This window comes from Natrix helvetica, assembly GCF_964273705.1.
Source record: "Natrix helvetica genome assembly, chromosome: 1".
NCBI classification, from domain to species: domain Eukaryota; kingdom Metazoa; phylum Chordata; class Lepidosauria; order Squamata; family Natricidae; genus Natrix; species Natrix helvetica.
Window position 1 is genome coordinate 248,841,472 of NC_138548.1, and position 17,415 is coordinate 248,858,886.

Consider the following 17,415-nt stretch of genomic DNA (forward strand, 5'->3'; position numbering starts at 1 on the left):
TTATATTTTATTCAATTAGTTAAATGCAGTTAATAAGATTACTCTCCGTGCATTTAATAATTCCCCCATACCATCTTAAAAATTGCAATAGTAATTTTGAAAGGGGTCAGGGGATCACAGGAAGACTTTAGAGGGAGGACATCTGATACAAGAGCCTCAGGCGGTGCACCATGGGTAAATGCAGTTACTATGAGGGAGAGAATAAAAGATGTCCCTGAAAGGATGTAAAAATCTGGCCACTGTACAGGTAGTCCTCCACTTAGGACTCTAATTGAGCCTGGCCGTTATGTTCTTAAGTCAAGATGGTTTTAAAGTGGGTCACCATGTGATAGGACTCATTTTTACCACCATTTTGGCAGTTGTTAAGCAAATGCAGCAGTTGTAAAGCGAACCCATTGTTCCTTATTTTTTTCTGGCAACTGTAAGTAAACACCGGTTTCTTGAAAAAAAACCACCATAAATCGTGGTCAGGTGACTGTGGGGTGCTGAAAATGGCTGTACGTATGGGCAGGTTGCCAAGTGCACAAAATGTGATCCCGTGACCACAAGAGAGAGAGCAAAGTCAGAACTTCAAAATCAGGTCATGTTCCTTTTGGGGGGGGGGGGGCTGGAGTGTCTGTTGTAACTTCAAATGTTTGCTAAGCGATAAGTTGAGGACTATTTATCTCCACAGCCAGTGAGCTGCAGATAAAATAGCATCATCCAATTACATTTGACTAAGGAGAGATTGCAAAAGGATTTCATGAATGGAAAGATGATCTGAAATATGATGATAGTTTGTTTGGGCTCAGAAAAAGAAAAAGGGAGGGAGAGAGAGAGAGAGAGGGAGAATTTCCCTCTCCAAAACAAGGAAGATTTTTTTTCTCTTCAATTTGGAGAACTCCAGACAAATCCTTTATGGGGGAGCTGTGTGGGGTGCTTTCTCCTTCCTGTCCCAAATGCAGTGAACAAGATCATTAGCTTTCTTCCACCTCCCTTTCTACATAATGTTTGATCCACTCCAAAAACCCAAGTACCAACCATCCACAACATTACCAGCTATTAAAAACGATAGTGGCAGTTGTTAAAGTGATCATCTCTTCTAGATCTGGGGAAATTGTAGCTGCTCAGATGTTACTGACCAACTCCCAGGAGCTCTCCCAGCATGGCCACTTGGGAAGAATACGGGAATTAGAGGTTAGCAACCTCGGGGAGGCCACAGATTGTCTATCCTAGACCCAGCTCTGAGCTCATTCTTGCTGTTTGGGAGCAAAGAGATTTCCAAAATAGTCGAGACTACATCACCCTTCACCCTCCTAGTGGCCACCCCCTCAGATTGGATTTCAGCTCCCATCATTCCTTTGGGGGGGGGGGTGGCAAAGTCTAATAATAGATTTCTCACAACTTCGTGTGAAAGCAACTGTTCTTGTAGACTTTCAAAGTTTGCTTTGACAAAACAAAGAGGGGTCTTTCCCGCCATACTGTACCAGCTGCATTTAATCCATATCTGTTTTCTTTCCAGGATCCAATCTGGGTTGGTCACTGGGACCAGAGGTTTTGTCCTCTGGGCTTTTGGGACTCATGCTGAAGCCCATCCTCAGGGAACTTTTCTGTGACACAAAGAAGTTCCCTGAAGTTCCCTCTAGCATGAGTCCAAAAGCTCGGAAGACAAAATTTCTGGTCCTGGTGACCAAACCAGATTGGATCCTGCAACATTATCCTGGGACATGTATATATATTTGCCTTCATTTGTGTTTAGTTTCCTTTTCCCCCTCCTTTTCATTGAAGACCGACTTATCCACTGCATCACTGCCTTGCAGGTTCCTTCTGAGGAAATAAGATCGCTATGGTGACCTTCCTATCCCAAACAGGACACACCTTCACCTAAACCCTCACAATATGCTCAGGGATGGGATGCGGGACCCTGACTCAGGAACTGGCACTGTCCCCAATGCTGCGTGAGACAGATCTGAGCAGAAGACATTCCAAGCCCTCCTTTTCTATGAAAAATGTCCTCAAGAGAAACTCTCCCCAAAGTCCAAGGGAAACATGCTTCTTGGCGGCCAGTGCCTCCGCCCCCACCCCCTGTGTTTGCATCTTATTTCTTCATGCCTTCACATATAATATCTCTCTGATTTAATTAAAGGAGTTCAAAGCAAGACGCCAGGACAGGCAGGACAACTCCTGGGATGCAATACAATACAATAGTAGAGTTGGAAGGGACCTTGGAGGTCTTCTAGTCCAACCCCCTGCCTAGGCAGGAAACCCTATACCGTTCCAGACAAATGGCTATCCAACATCTTCTTAAAGACTTCCAGTGTTGGGGCATTCACAACTTCTGGAGGCAAGCTGTTCCACTGATTAATTGTTCTAACTGTCAGGAAGTTTCTCCTCAGTTCTAAGTTGGTTCTCTCCTTGATTAGTTTCCACCCATTGCTTCTTCGTTCTACCCTCAGGTGCCTTGGAGAATAGTTTGACTCCCTCTTCTTTGTGGCAATCCCTGAGATATTGGAACACTGCTATCATGTCTTCCCTAGATAGGTAGACAAAGACAAAGATGCCAAGATAGGTAGACAAAGAGATTCTGCTGCATCTTATACAATGGACACTTAGCATAGGAGTTAGGTGTATTATCACCTAAGAGTATGTAGCAGGAAATGCTGATTTGCACTGCTAAAGTAATCACATTCATAGCCGCTTCCTCCTCCTCTCCCCCTTGTCAATAAGCTGTGCCAAATGGGTCACACAAAGCACAAGTGCCCTCTGGTGGTACAACAGAGTGATTGCAGCTTGCCATTCTAAATGAAAGGACTGCAGGTAATCCTCAATTTATGAGCACAATTGGAATCCGAACTCTGGTTGCTAAGCAATTGTTAAATGAGTCACGCTCAATTTTTCAACCTTTTTGCCATGGTCATCAAGTAAATCTGGCTTCCCTCATTGACTTTGCTTGACTGAAACCCGCAAACGGCCATCACGGGTGCCCGGGATGCTGCAATCATCATACATTTATAAATATATGGTAGTTGCCAAGAATATGAATTTTGATCATGTGGCCAAAGGCACACTGTAATGGCCAGTGAGTGCAAGGACCAGTCATAAGTTGCTTTTTTCAGCGTTTTTGTAACTTTGAGTGGTTTTTAAAAGAATGGTCGTAAATCAAGGATTACCTGTATTGACTAGGGTGAAAGTCTGGGAAAGCAAGTAAGAGTTCAGATAAGTGTTCTGTAGCTCCAGGTTTGAGGGTAACATGTGTCCGGCTGTCATACTTGTTAGCAAAGAAAAGTGTATTCTCTTTCAAATAAAGCTCAATTCCTGATTATGTGAACATATCCCTGCAATTTTTCTTGACCACCGAATGGAAGATGGTTGCCTCTATTTTATTCTGGGATGGTTTCCAAAACTTACCTATAATCCTGAGGTTTCCTATCAGCATCAATTCCAAACACTAACCCCTCTAAACTGGTGATTTTTTGGGGGGGAGGGTAGGCATAAATATTGTTATGTTCATGGCAGTGGCTTGGAAACATTTATATTTTCTGCAATAGCTCTATTTTTGTTGTTGGACTGGGGTGGAGATGGGGAGCTTCCTTTAATTTTCTCAAAATGCACCAGGTACTGGGAGATGCTGAAGGGAGATATAAATGATGACTCAGCAGATTGACATTCTCCTCAAATAAAGTGCCTTTTGGCTCAATGTATGCAGTATCAGGGATTACAGGCTGCGTGCAAAGATCCATGGATGCATTTCCTTTTCTTATTTTTAACCGTACCACGAGTGTAGGATAGGAAGTAAACGGCTGACGGCTGTTGCCGCTGAACATCTGCCCACTCTTGTACTGGGCTTTCTTAATGCTACAGCTGTCTTTCTCTAGCCTCTCTTACCTTCTGATCCCTGCAGCCTCATCGCCTTCATCTTGTGGAACTCTTTGCTTCAACTGTTTCCGAATATCTTTCCAACGATCCTCCAGCTGCTGCCTGAAGGGATCCAGTTCCAAGCGGTCCAGCTGTTCAGAAAAAAAATCCAGGGATTCTGGGGCTCAAGGCAGTGAGACCAAGGCTGGATTAACTGTCACACCGTGTGCAATACAGACTCACAGGGACCTATTAACTTCAGGAGAATCCAAATAGCAATGTGGGCCATTGCTCTTTCCTGAAATATGTACCTATAGGTACCTATCAACTCGTAGCAACAATATTTTTGCTTTCAAGGAGATATTTGTTTGATATGCGAAGGAAGAGTTTTACTTCCAACGCAGGGGCAAAGTTCAAGCACGGAGTAAAAAGTTTGAAGAAATATGCAGTTGAGTTGGAAAAAAAATAAAAGAATAATGGGACTCAATTTTCATCCTTGAAATATTTGAAATTCCTCAGCTTTGAAAAAAGGGCAGCTAAAAGGAAACATGGTTGAGACATAGAGAATCAAGCATGGCCTACAGAAAATGGAGAAGGAAAGATTTTTCTCCTCATCTTGCTCTTTTTCTGCTCTTTGCATAACTTATTCTGAAAGTGAAATTCAGACACTTGGCAACTGACTCATATTTATGATGGTTGCAATGTCCTGGGGTCCTGTCATCACTTTTTGTGACCTTTTGACAAGCAAAGTCAATGGGGAAGCCAGATTCATTTAATAACTGTATTACTAACTTAACAAATGCAGTGATTCACTTAACAACTGTGGTAAGAAAGGTCATAAAATGGGGCAAAAACTCACTTAACCACTGCTTCAGTGAGCAACAGAAATTTTAGGCTCATTTGCGGTTATAACTTTTTAAGCGACCATTCAAAGTTACAATGACACTGAACAAGGGACATTACAACTCCTCCTTAGAGTTCCAGACCTTGCAGCAAGCTGAGGCCACATGACTGCATTTCCTGCCAGCTTCCCACAAGAAAAGTCCAATTGAAAATCTGGCAGGAAGTCAGAAGTTGTGATCACACATGAGATCCTCACTTAATGAGCCATGTGATCCTTGTTTAACAACAGCAACCAGAATCGCTGTTTACTGCTGGGGTTAAGTGGCATGGTCACATGACACCATGCTTTACAACTGCACTGCTTAGCAACCGTCCCAGCTCCAATTACCGTTGTAATCTAGGACTACCTGTAGACAGAAGGTAACTCTTTGCACATAACATAATTAACCAATGGAATTGATTACCATGAACTTCTCATTGAAACCACTAGGATATATTTTGCACATGTTAGGAAGGACATGAAAAGGGAATGAAGCAAAGTATTTCATTCCTTTATTTGCACATAGACCAGCAGCTTAAGGCAGACACACTGATTTTTATTTCAACATTGCCAAGCTTGTGGAACAGAAGACCGTTGTAGATCATCTTCAAATCTCTCTTAAGGAACTAGGTAGTGGAAACAGCAGTGATGTCAAAAAGCCCACAGGCAAATATAAGAAGTCTGGGAGCTAATGTAGGCATTAGGTCTTGGCAATCACTATTCCCTAATAGAGGACAAGCCGGCAATGGCTCCTGGGCTGTAGAATCTGACATTTGGGGAAAGTGGAGCACTTATGGAGTGGGTTAAAATCAAAGGCAGGAAGACTTCAAACACATTCAGCAAACAGAAAGGAGGACATCTGCTGTTCTGCTGGCACCCTGTTCTTCGTATTGTGTGGCAATACAAATTTGGTGCTGTTCTCTCTATAGGCTTGATTCTTTAAAGAACATACCCTTTGCTGGTGCTATATCAGCATGAAGATAAAACAATGTAACATAGATTTTCCCCCCCTATCATAAAAATCAGCAGGCATCCATTGCCATGTATATTTTATATGCTTCAAAGACTTATCCATGATTTAAAATGGAAAAAAGATGAAGAAGGAATAGCTAAAAGCAAAAATGTTTCTCAAATACAGAAAGATATAATGAATGCTGTTAGTATAAAATGCCTTTAAGTAGTCTATTTTTACTTTTCTCTTATTTCCTGCCTTAATTAACATTGCCTAACTCCCAACACAATAGCATAACAGATATGTGTGTATACATTTGCATGACCAGTACATATAATATTAGCCAGAAACAGTTAACTGGCTTCTTTTGAGGGCCTGAGCACAAAAATAAAATGTCAGCTTAAAACTTCTGTGCCTGGGATCAGCAAATGGTTACAGGAAGGATTTATCTAACAAGTTAAACAGGCTGTCCTGAACTGGGAGAATCCTTATCTAATGCTACTGCTATTTTCTTGTGCACATACCAGTATATGGGAAGCTGATTCTTTAACATTAGTTATGTCAGATCTTTACATTTATCAAATCTGGATCTCATTCCTTTCCTTACTTTTCTGCTGTGTCAGTGGCGGATTTCTGATCCTTTTCAGGAAAACTTCCTTAAGAATGGACCAGATAGTTATTATACATTTCTTCCTTGAGGCTTGTTGATACAAAACTGTGAAGAAGTCAACTATTGAACTTTGTTTAGGTCCTTAGTTTGCATAAGGGGAGATTTATCATTGGTATGATACTTCCCCCACATGTTCAAGTAATGCTTTCACTGCTCCACAGGTTGAAGCTTGTTTTGTTTATTTTAAGAAAAGAATACAGCCCTTTCCAAAAGAAGACACCTAGACCGGCATTAAACATCATTAGAGATACGTGAATAGGAATTATTGCAATCCTCTGCAATAGTTCCATTGGGTAGATTATGTCGCCTGGAAACAGTTGCTCCTTGAAACAAGCGTCTCTCAGGACTCCATTCTGCCTGCAGCGCTCTTATCAATATGAATTTGCCAGGGGAGATAATCAGGAAATCTGGAGCTGGGTGTTATAACTATGCTGATGATATCCTTTTTCTCTGTAACATCTTCAGGTATTAGTCAAGCTCTATAGTTGGTAATGGCTAGATAATGGACAGTAATAAACTGAAACTGGGTCCAGAGTTATAGGTTCAGAGAGGTGGGTTGAACCACCTTAGTTTTCTAGATTGAGACAATAACGAATAGCACCTTTCATTAGCTTTGGCTGACGTACCAATTTTGGTTGATTCACCAAATTCACCCTTAAATGACGCATATTAATAACTTGATCCCTGTGACGTACTATGTATGTGGCTGCTTTTGTATCTATCCTAGAAACTTCAGTGGTTCAGCACTCACCAGTTAAATCTGTCAGGAAGAACTCAAAAGAACCACATTATACCTGTGATAAAGACATTGGACTGCTTACCAATTTGCCTTTGGGTGAAGTGTGAAGGGGTATTATTATCTTATTATCTTTAAACCGGTATATGATTCAGTTCCAGCTTCTCTGAGGAAACACCTCTTACAAGATTCCCCAGCCCTATCCACTCCTAGAGATTATTTTGGAAGTTCATTTATAATTGCTTAGGTCAAGTCTTCTCTCTAGCCCCTCAATTCTCTGGAACACATTCCCTGCTGGGTTATGGGACGTAACAGCTTTGCTTCCTTTCAAAAACACCTAAATACACCTTGTAAATGGCTTTTAATTTTTATTGCTAGCTTTCCCTAATGTCTTGAATTTTAATTCCAATGTTACATCTTACTATAAGCTACCAAGGGACTTTGGTAGTTGGCAGTACAATAAGTTTAATTAATTAATATATGAATAATAGATACGTGGTTGATTTGTTTCTATATAGTTTTTCCTTGGTGTTCATACCACAAGAGGTTCTTAATTCTTTTACTTTTTTTCTAGATTGTGATTTTATTAAATTTTTTCTCCTGTGCTTTGCATTTCTTTATATTACTTATTTACGCTGGGATCATATTTTCTGCACGAAAGCCTTCTACAAGGAAGCAGAGAGAACGGCTGATAGAATTAGTTCCAGAAACATTTCATGCAAAGAGGTATGGAAAACACTAGCGGAATTGTTCCTATAAAGCTACTCTTTTTATTTTACTGCTCCTGCCTTTCTATTATCCATGCTACAAGTAGTTTATGATAGAAAAATTTTCAATGAAGCCTCATAAATAGTAATAAAATTAACACTTTCTTATTATTTTTGTAGAAACAGGATAAGCAATTAGAGCCAAAGAAAGAATAAAAAATAACAATGTAAATGAAGCAAAAGACAGGAAACTAATATTCTTGATTTGTTGCCTACACAATAAAAGCATAGGCATTGAGAAGATCTCCCTGCAGAGGCTTCTTTGCCACTAGAGAAAAGGATCTATTTCCCCCTTTTCTTGTCATAGCTCATATGGCAGGAGTAGCTGAATAATTGGAGGAAAATAGAGGGCTCATAATTTTCATCTCAGTTTGTTTACAACCTCTTTCAGCTTCCTACTCTCTAGTGGTAGTGAAGCCAAATCCTCAAATTCCCAGCCAGAGATGTTAATTCCCAGTGCATCTGGGAAACACCATATTGGGGAAGAGATGTGTGTGTTAGTGTTCTTTAGATCAAAACCAGAATTTTCACTGTGTCTAAAAACAAGCTAGAAATCAGAATGCAGACATAATGTGCTTCACATGATGTGCTGGTTATAGGGGAAAACACAAGCAACATATTCTACCAGCTATACGTGTTGCTGGCCAAGGAGAAAAGGACCAACATGTCTCTAAGGTGCTTAGCAGCCTCATTGCACATCACAATATGGACCACTAGCACAAGTACTTCTCCTGCTGACAGGATTGCAAATGGCTAAAAAGGTTACATCTTGCTTACCTTGGAGTCCATTTCAATCAAGAGTTTGTCCAGCATTTTCTGCCAGTCTTGTTCTTGCCCAACCATCTTATTGAGCAGTTCCTGCATCATCTTATGTAGCTGTTCTGTGGTGGCATCAAACTGGGTACGACTGACCTTTGCCGCAAGGGCAGTCTTATCGGCTTTCTGAAAATGAAGAGCAAGGACAGCGATAGATCTTTGGTCTCATTGACATCTGAGGATCTCTCCCTCTTCTACCTTCCAGAGCCACAAATTACATGAAGTCCAAAATAGAACTACTGCTACCAATCTCAAAGGATGGTAAATACAAGTAATCTTCAGTTAATAACCACTCATTCAATAACCATTCAAAGTTACAATGGCGCTGAATGAGAGGTGGTTACAGCTAGGGTCTCCCAGCAAACCGATGGACAGGTGATCACAATCTGGGTACTTGGCAACCAGCTCACAGTTACGATAGTTCCCACATGATTTGTGACCTTTCCTGCCAGCTTCCCAGGAGCAAAGGCAATGGGGGAAGCCAATAGAGAAGGTCATGAGTTGCTTGGGCAAATCTTCCCCACTTGGATACTTTTCCTGATCCTTGCTGCACCTGCATACCTCCACAGCCATTCATACACTGGCCAATCCTTTCTTTCTTTTTTTCCAACCAACCCAGTAGCAGCCATTTACCTGCCTGCCAGCCTGCTTGCAAGCCCCTAAAACTTGCAAATTCCTGCTGGCTTCCCCACTGACTTCGGTTGTTGGAAGCCGGTAAAAAGTTGTGAGGAGATGCTTGCTTAACAATTTACAATCCTTGCTTAACAGTGGCAACTGGGACTGCTGGGATTACCATCACTAAGTGATGCATTCACACAACACTGCACTGTACATCTGCATCACTTAGGAATGGAAATACCAGTCCCAGTTGCCATCGTAACTCAAGGATTACCTGTATTAGGATCACCATTCAAAACAGAGTATAAGCTTGCTATTTGTGACTGCCCCACAAACTCCATTTGTAAATAAAACTTTCTCAGGAGTTCCCCAAGTATTCTATATCCATTGTATGTCAGTAAGTCAAACTGCTTACCACATGGATTTCCGTCTCTAGGGAATCTTTGTCAACTTTTTCATTTTCCAGTTTCTCCAGTGATTTGTACAATGCCTTTAGAGAACACAAACCAAAGTGAAATGACATTATTACCAACCAAAAACTCCTATAAGTTTTATCATCACCACTATTTTTACAAACAATCTGTAGGCTTAGATATTGCCTATATTCTACCACATAAAAGAGATATTAACATTCTCTAGATGATGTAAGGACACATCCCTGTTGCTTTTGGGCAACACTATCGAAGTGGGCTTGACATTTCCTCCTTCCAGGATGTTTTTTCAACTTCCTAGCCTTGTGCTGCCCCGCTCCCCAACCCCCACATATAGCAAGAATCTACAGTTGTTTGTTCAACTCCCCCTCCCCTCCAAACAGGTCCTTGGAAAGCACCCCGTTGCACAGTTCAAGATTTTGAGTTCAGCATGGCAAGAGTCACTGGGTAACCAAGTCCAATGGGAACACACAAAGTCCAGGAAAGCAGTCCGCGAGTCGAACGAGTTAAGATATACGGCATGAGCACACAACGCACAGAAATAGGCACATTGCTGCAGGAACACTCAAGTCCTCAGGGTGGGATTAAGTAGGCAACACCAGTGTAGTCTTTCATGAGAGGTAAGGCTGTGTCCTCATGAGTAGTCTAGCTGACCAGTGTTGTACCTATCTCCTCTCTGCTTTAGGTATCCTTGGATCAGGAGGAGGTATGGACTCCACTTCCTCCTCATTGCTAACTGGTGGCCACTGCTCCCGGTCTTTGCCTGGAGCCTCCTGGCCATCTTGCTGTAAAACTGTGGCTCACCTCACTCAGCCTGAGCCTGTGGCTCATCCGATTGACCCAGCTGAGGCTGCTCCATCAGGTTAACGCTCCCTGAGCCCCGATCCTGACCAACACTCGGCTCTGTGCTTTCCTCTGCCGACTCAAACTCACCCTCTTCTTCTGAACTCGCGTCTGGAGAGGGATCCAGGGGCAGATCCATAACATAGTTTTAAAATCCCCTAGTGGTTGATTCCCCATTCAAGTAGTCCTATTTTTCTGTAGGTACTCAAGATGTAGCCAAAATGGTTTCAAGATGCCCCAACAGTTTATATCTTTCATATCCTGTTAGTGGTTATAGTGTACACCAATTTCAAAAGGCCTGTGTTTAACCAGTGATGTCACTGAAGTAAACAACATTCATGTGATTCTGGTGTCATCAGGTCATGACCCCTGCTGGATATGACATGTTTAATCTAATCCCATCAAAAAGAAGAAGAAAAAGCTGCTAGTCAAGCCTAGAGTGAATGATTAACTTAACCCTAGCTCTAATTCTATATGGATTCAAATCAAAACTATCTTCTGTTATGTTGTGTCTGTTACGTTATTAAACAAGTTATTCTTTCTGTCTTTCTGTCCTCTCAATCAAAAAATAATTTCACTGAACCATTTCAATCCCAGATTTAAGCAGATCAGTCCATCAAGTTGGCATTGACATGGGCTGTCTGTTATTGTTGGTAGCAAAGGCAAAACCCACAACAATAGTATTTATCCTGGCAGTTTTATCTGTGGCCTTTGACACCTTTCATCACAAAAGTTTAACATCTACTCTAACTTCACTGAAACTGAATTGGGCACTTACAGTCTTATATTTCCCATCATATTTTTTCTGTTATTTCTGTCTTGGGTTTTCAATCCTTTCCTTTATCAGCGAGTGTCCCTCAGAGTTTGGTCCTAGTCCAAATTTTATTCATTTCTGATACTTCGTTTTCATTTCTTCTTTAAAGTTTAGCTATCCTATCTCTGCTGATGACAGTCAGGTGTATTCCTCAACCCCAGTCTTGGTGTGGAGAATCTATTGTGGTCTTGCCTCTCCAAGCGCCTGAAATGTCCAGCTGGATGTATTCTCCCCAACCTAAATTAAATATGGACAAGGCTGAACTTATTGTTTTTTCACCCTGACCATCCTTTCTTCTGCCTTTCACTTTTTGAGACTACCAGGTACTGATGTATCTGCTGGCATATAAGATCTGGACTTCTTAGCGATGTTTCATCAATACAATTACAAAATCTTGTCACTTTCACCATATGAGTATCCAGAATTCCATCCATTTTTTTCCTAAGCATTTGCTTCATGCCTTGGTAGTGTCTCATTTGAATAATTGCAACAGCTTTTTGGCTGATCTTTCCAAATCTACTCTCTGCCCTTTGGTTCAAGTCCAGAAAAAGGCAGCCCATGTGGTCCCGGACCTCCCTGGAGTCACCTTTATTTCTTCCTTCCACCAATATTTATATTGGCTAGATCTTCAGAAGCACTAAAAGTTTAAACAGCTGGTGCTGATTTTCCAGGCTGTGTGTATAGGAACACCTACTTATTTGAACAACTTGGTAACAATTCTTGCTTCTGTGTGCTTAGTTCAATCATGCAATCAGGGGCACTAAGTTTTCCCTCAGGTCAGAGTAGTTGTCTCACATCTAGCTCCTTCTCGTTGGATTTGACTCCCCCTTAAACTATGTTTGGCTTTCAGCCTCCTCAGATCTAAAATGAAATGCTTTTTTTCTTTCAGTGGCTCAATAATACTCAATACTGATTTCAATTGCAGTAGCCTTGGGATTGGATGTTTTAATAATTGTTGTCTTTTGATTTTAGTTTATACCATTGCTTACTTACGTATACTGCTTATACTTATGCTGCACTAGGTATACTATATCCCCTTAAATACTAGCCACATGTATGTCAGAATAATATTTTTCTGCAACAAAAAGAAAGCTATAAAGAGACAAGAACTTCATGCCTTAATATTTACATCTATCTATATATTATTAAGACTCTCATACCCACATCATTGGGCAACAGTTTTTGAACCAAGATACCTCAAATGGTCTAACTTAAAGAATGAGTTAAATCTGTGACTCATGATTCGCATAGAATTGAACTTTGGAAAATTCTTATAAAACATTTCCTGACATAAAAATGATCATAAAACAGTGTACGACATACTACAAAATTTCATAGGACAGTTCCTTCACTGATGTTTGATAGTGTTATATAGTTCAACATGGGTTATTTTCAAGGCAGATATACCTTTGAATAAATTCCCAACTTTTCCAATGAAGACATTACATTAGTTCTGTTGTTGTTGAAGACACTGAAGAATCTGATAAGGAAATATTTCTGAAAGAATGACCCAATGGGTCACAGGTTGCATAGAATAAAATTCTCGTGTCTGATTGTTTATAAACTTCAATTGGGCAAAATTGTTATAAGGCAACAGTTTTCAAAACATTGTATCTTAAATGGGCTTAATTAAAAAATGAATCCAAAATCCAGGACCCATGAGTCCAATGGGACTGAAATTTGGCAAGGTTGTAGTCACTTCAGTGCTCATGCACTGCTATGCTACCACACATCCATGGTCAACTGTGGTCATGTGATCATCCTTTCCAACATTGCCTGCCAGCTTCCTACAAGGAAAGTTAGCTGCTTGTGGTTATAGGTAGTCCTTGATTTACAAAATTTCATTTAGTGACTATTTGAAGTTACGATGGCACTGAAAAAGCTGACTTGCAACCATTTTTCACACTTATGACCATTACAACATCCCCATGATTACATGATTAAAATTCAGATGCTTGGCGGCTTATATTTACAATGGTTGCAGTGTCCTGGGATCATGTGATCACCTTTTGTGACACTCTGATAAGCAAAGTCAATGGGCTAACCAGATTCACTTAACAATTTGTGTTATTAACTTAACAACTAGAGTGATTCACTAACAACTGTGGCAAGAAAGGTCAGAAAATGAGGCAAAACTCACTTAACCAATGATTCACCTAGCAACAGAAATTTTGTGGTCAAAAGTCAAGGATTACCTGTATTCTGTTTCTCTGTTTAGGTAAGGAAATATCTCTGAAACAATGACCCTATGGAACACATGTTATCTACTATTCCTTCTTTCTCGGCTATTCTGGCTAATAACTAATTTAAGCTTTATTATACAATCTTCAGCAAAAACAGAACTGATATCCACTGCATTCAGAACAGTTTCCAAGAATTTCTTGTCATTTTCTTGATCCCACCTGCTAACTTTGACTCAAAGTTACGTACACTGATCTCTTTCTGTTTCTGGTGATGATCTTCAACAAGATTGCCAGTAGTGGCATTCAGCTTCTCACAATCTTCTTGGACTTGCAGGATAGTACTCTGGATTTGGTTGAGCACCTCTTCATCCTGATCGGAAAAAAGCATGAATACTAAAATTAACAAAAAAGAAAAAGTGACGGCTTTATTATCCCCCCTGTTCTATTTTTCAGAGTTCAAGCTTCTGCCTTTGGGCAACTTGGAGTAAATAATGAAAGCTCAATCCATCTCTTCATGACAAATAGGGAATCCTGCAAAGAAAGTTTGCTCCAAAAGTCACCGGGAGATATTTTATTAGACTATAACAAAATAAACTCAAGATATATGTGGAATAACATAAATGGATCTTTATTATATAACAGGCCCAGACATTGTCTACAACCTGGGCCCTGGTTTATTTTTACTCATGACAATCAGCTGATATATATATTTTGACTTCCCATTAAAAGGTTGGAAGAAACAAAATGGGAATCCCCTTGACATAGTAATAGAAGATAAGATTCATATCCAGGACACTGACATGCTCTTTGGGTACGACTTATTCTCACAACTTTTAGGATTAGATTTATATGTGACAACCTAAAAATCACACTGGTCTGAAACTGAGGGAAACTCCATTGTTAAATGCTCTGCCAACATCCAAGTTCAAGAAGCACATAATACTAAAAAGTAATTATGTCAGACTGGGGTTCCTGCATTCAACCTTCAAGGCACCCTTGGAAGACTTTCTAAGAATAAGAGAGTAAAATAGAAGTTCACAAAAATGCAAACAAAAAAAAGCCTCTGTGTCCTTGGAAATAGGCTGCTTGAACAGACATGTCTGCACATAGTTCTAAAAGACTGATACTGTTTTAGAACAAAACCAGAAATCTTGTATAAGGCTGAAATTTGTGCCACACGTTCTTCAACTAGTTTCAATTAAAGATAAAATTGGAGACAAATCAATGGGACAAAAGCAAAGCAAAGCATAACCGGCTTACTAATGGAGTATTTTAGGCTGCAATTCCGAATATCAACAATCTTACTGAACGTCATGGTGTAACATACGTTTTAAGATAAGCCTGGCCAAGGACATGAGACTGCATGAAGTTAAGTTTGGATTCTTATTTTTAAAAAATGAAATTGTGTAAAAGTATTCAGTTTAGTCCGGAATAAAACAATATACTTAAACCCTAGAAATGATCCTTAGAAAGCAATTTTGGGAAGTTGGGAACTTACTAGTTTCAGTGGGTAAAATATTAAAACCACCTGAAACAGGAAGACACTCATTAGGCAGAGTATGATATTTATAGTTCCTCTTTAGCAAACTACCAAAAGTAATTTCTATATCAACAATATTGCAGTTGTTGTGCTGTTATCATGAAATATGAAGTATGTTTAAAACAGATCTGCTTCCATTTCCCCCACACAAGAAAATATGCAACATGTTGAACTTGTGACTTCTTGAAAAAGCCTCAAAGGGAGAAACTACTTAGAAAGCCTCACTAGTTACAGCCATGGCTGAGATTTATTAAGAAATCATTGTTTTAAAAGCATAGCTTAACATGATGTATGGACCATGTCAGTAAATAATGTGATCTGAAAGGTGAATGAATCTGCAAAACATTTCCCTCCCCACTAGCAAGCACACAGCCGTTGTCGTTGGGGTAAAAGCTTGTGATAAAGCTCAGAGGGAGAGACTACGTTCTGCACACAAAAGCTCCCAGATTCAGTTCCTGGCTTCTCCAGGAACAACGGGCAAATACCTACTATATTTTTCGGACTATAAGACGCACTGGAGTATAAGACACACCATGATTTTGAAGAGGTAATTTTTTTTAAAAAAGTTTTTGCACTCTACAGGCCTCCCAAACCCTCTGCATGCTTCGTTTTTTGCAAAAAAAAAAAAGGGGGGGAGGGCATGCAAAGCTTTGGGAGGCTCTTAGAGTGCTCGTGGGGGAGACCCAAAATGAGCAAAACCAAGCAAAAACGGGCTGTTTTTTTTAAAGGGGCAGGCAGAGGCTTTGGGAGGCTTGTAGAGTGCTCCTGGGGGCTGGGGGGGGGGGGAATGGCATGTTTTTCTTGTTTTTTTTCCATCCCCAGCCCTCAGGAGCACTTTGCAAGCCTCCCAAACCCTCTGCACTTCCATTTTTGCAAAGGGGGTGGGGTTTTGGTAGGCCAAAAATGGTGTATTCAGTGTATAAGACACACCTAGATTTTCACCCTCTTTTTTGAGGGGAAAAGGTGCGTCTTATACTCTGAAAAATACGATATATCTGGCACTCTTAGAAAACATCACCAGGCAATACTGAGCTAGACAGATCATCCACACCTTTACAAAGATCCAAAGGGTTAGGCTTCCCAATCCAAATTGTGGCCCAAAGCATATCAATATTTGTCCATCTTGCAGAGGACTACCATGTTCTTGGTTTTAATTTAATTTAATTTAATTTCCACATCACCCATCTCATCTGAGTGGGCAGTTTCCAAAGCTATCCTGTTGAAAACTGAAAAGAAGAGCAGCCTGAGCCATCTTCTTTCTGGGCTTACCTGACGTAGCTTGGGTTTCTTCGTTTTGCTTTCTGCCTGCCTCAACATGAAGTTGTTGACTGAGTCCTGCAGCTGCTCGTAGCGCTTGAACAACTGGCTAACCTTCTCACTGACATCTAAGCTGCAGGCTGCACACGTGCCTTGGACTTGAGCTGCACCAGACTCTGGGGTGGGTGGCATGCTCATGGACAGCAAAGTTGACGAGGATGACATCATGTTCTCTATGACAGATCTAAGCTTGTCTAACTGTGAGCAAGTGAGAAAAGCAGGAGTTTGGTCTTTTGAAAAGGAAATCCTAGTTTTCATCTCTAACATATAGTGGTGACAGGAACAAGCTCTTAGTTGGGTCTGCAATGGTCAGATTTCACAGACCTGGGACATGCACAATAGGAGTTTTTTCAGGGAACGGGGGAGGGAGACCTCTGTTAGTCCCAGAGCCCTAAATTGTATTCGGGTCTTTTCCCATGTAAGATTGAGATTGTCTTGGCAACATTTCGGCAAGATCTCACTTGCCATCTTCAGGCTGCTGTCGGCTAGGCTTAAAATGCGAACAGAGCTGCCGTCTTTCTGTAAATCTTGGTGGGAGGGGATGGGGTGCTCGTTTTGTTTCAGGAAGTGGAATGATTGGTTGTGTGGTTGTATCATGATTGGTAGATTGGTGCTGATTGGTGCTGGCTGTGTGTGCATTGTTGTTTTGTATTGTAATGGCCTGGGTGGTGGGTGGTGTTCGTTTGTTGACTATATTTAAAGTTTCTAGAACTTCCCTGAAAATAAATCCCAATTCCAAAAGTCAGCTTCCACTGATGTTAATGAGAGTTTCCCACACAGATTTTGTCCATGGGAGAAATAGGAAATAATAGAAGTTGGGGAGTGATTTAAGACTTAGTGCAGGGAAGAAAAGGTCTGCTGCTACCGCTGAACCCCCCAACCCCCCTCCCACTACAACAATGTGGAACCTGAGCAAAAAAAGTTTTGTAGGCAGCTAGAAAGACCTTCCAGTGGGCAAGGTTTGACTCTGTTTAACAGGTCTTCTCCCATAGGCATTTGTAGCCAGCCACG

At 40.7% G+C, this 17,415-nt stretch overlaps 1 protein-coding gene across 1 annotated transcript in view; it reads right to left on the reverse strand.

Annotated features, from left to right (window-relative positions):
* The window catches only part of QRICH2 (glutamine rich 2), a gene marked incomplete at its 5' end in the record, with an annotated part of 64,063 nt that overhangs the window by 15,318 nt on the left and 31,330 nt on the right, over positions 1 to 17,415 (reverse strand). The window contains 5 exons of the mRNA XM_081963212.1: positions 3,865 to 3,986; positions 8,620 to 8,784; positions 9,692 to 9,766; positions 13,795 to 13,917; positions 16,357 to 16,602. Of these exons, the coding sequence (XP_081819338.1) occupies positions 3,865 to 3,986; positions 8,620 to 8,784; positions 9,692 to 9,766; positions 13,795 to 13,917; positions 16,357 to 16,602 (731 nt within the window). The remainder of the gene's footprint in view (positions 1 to 3,864; positions 3,987 to 8,619; positions 8,785 to 9,691; positions 9,767 to 13,794; positions 13,918 to 16,356; positions 16,603 to 17,415) is intronic.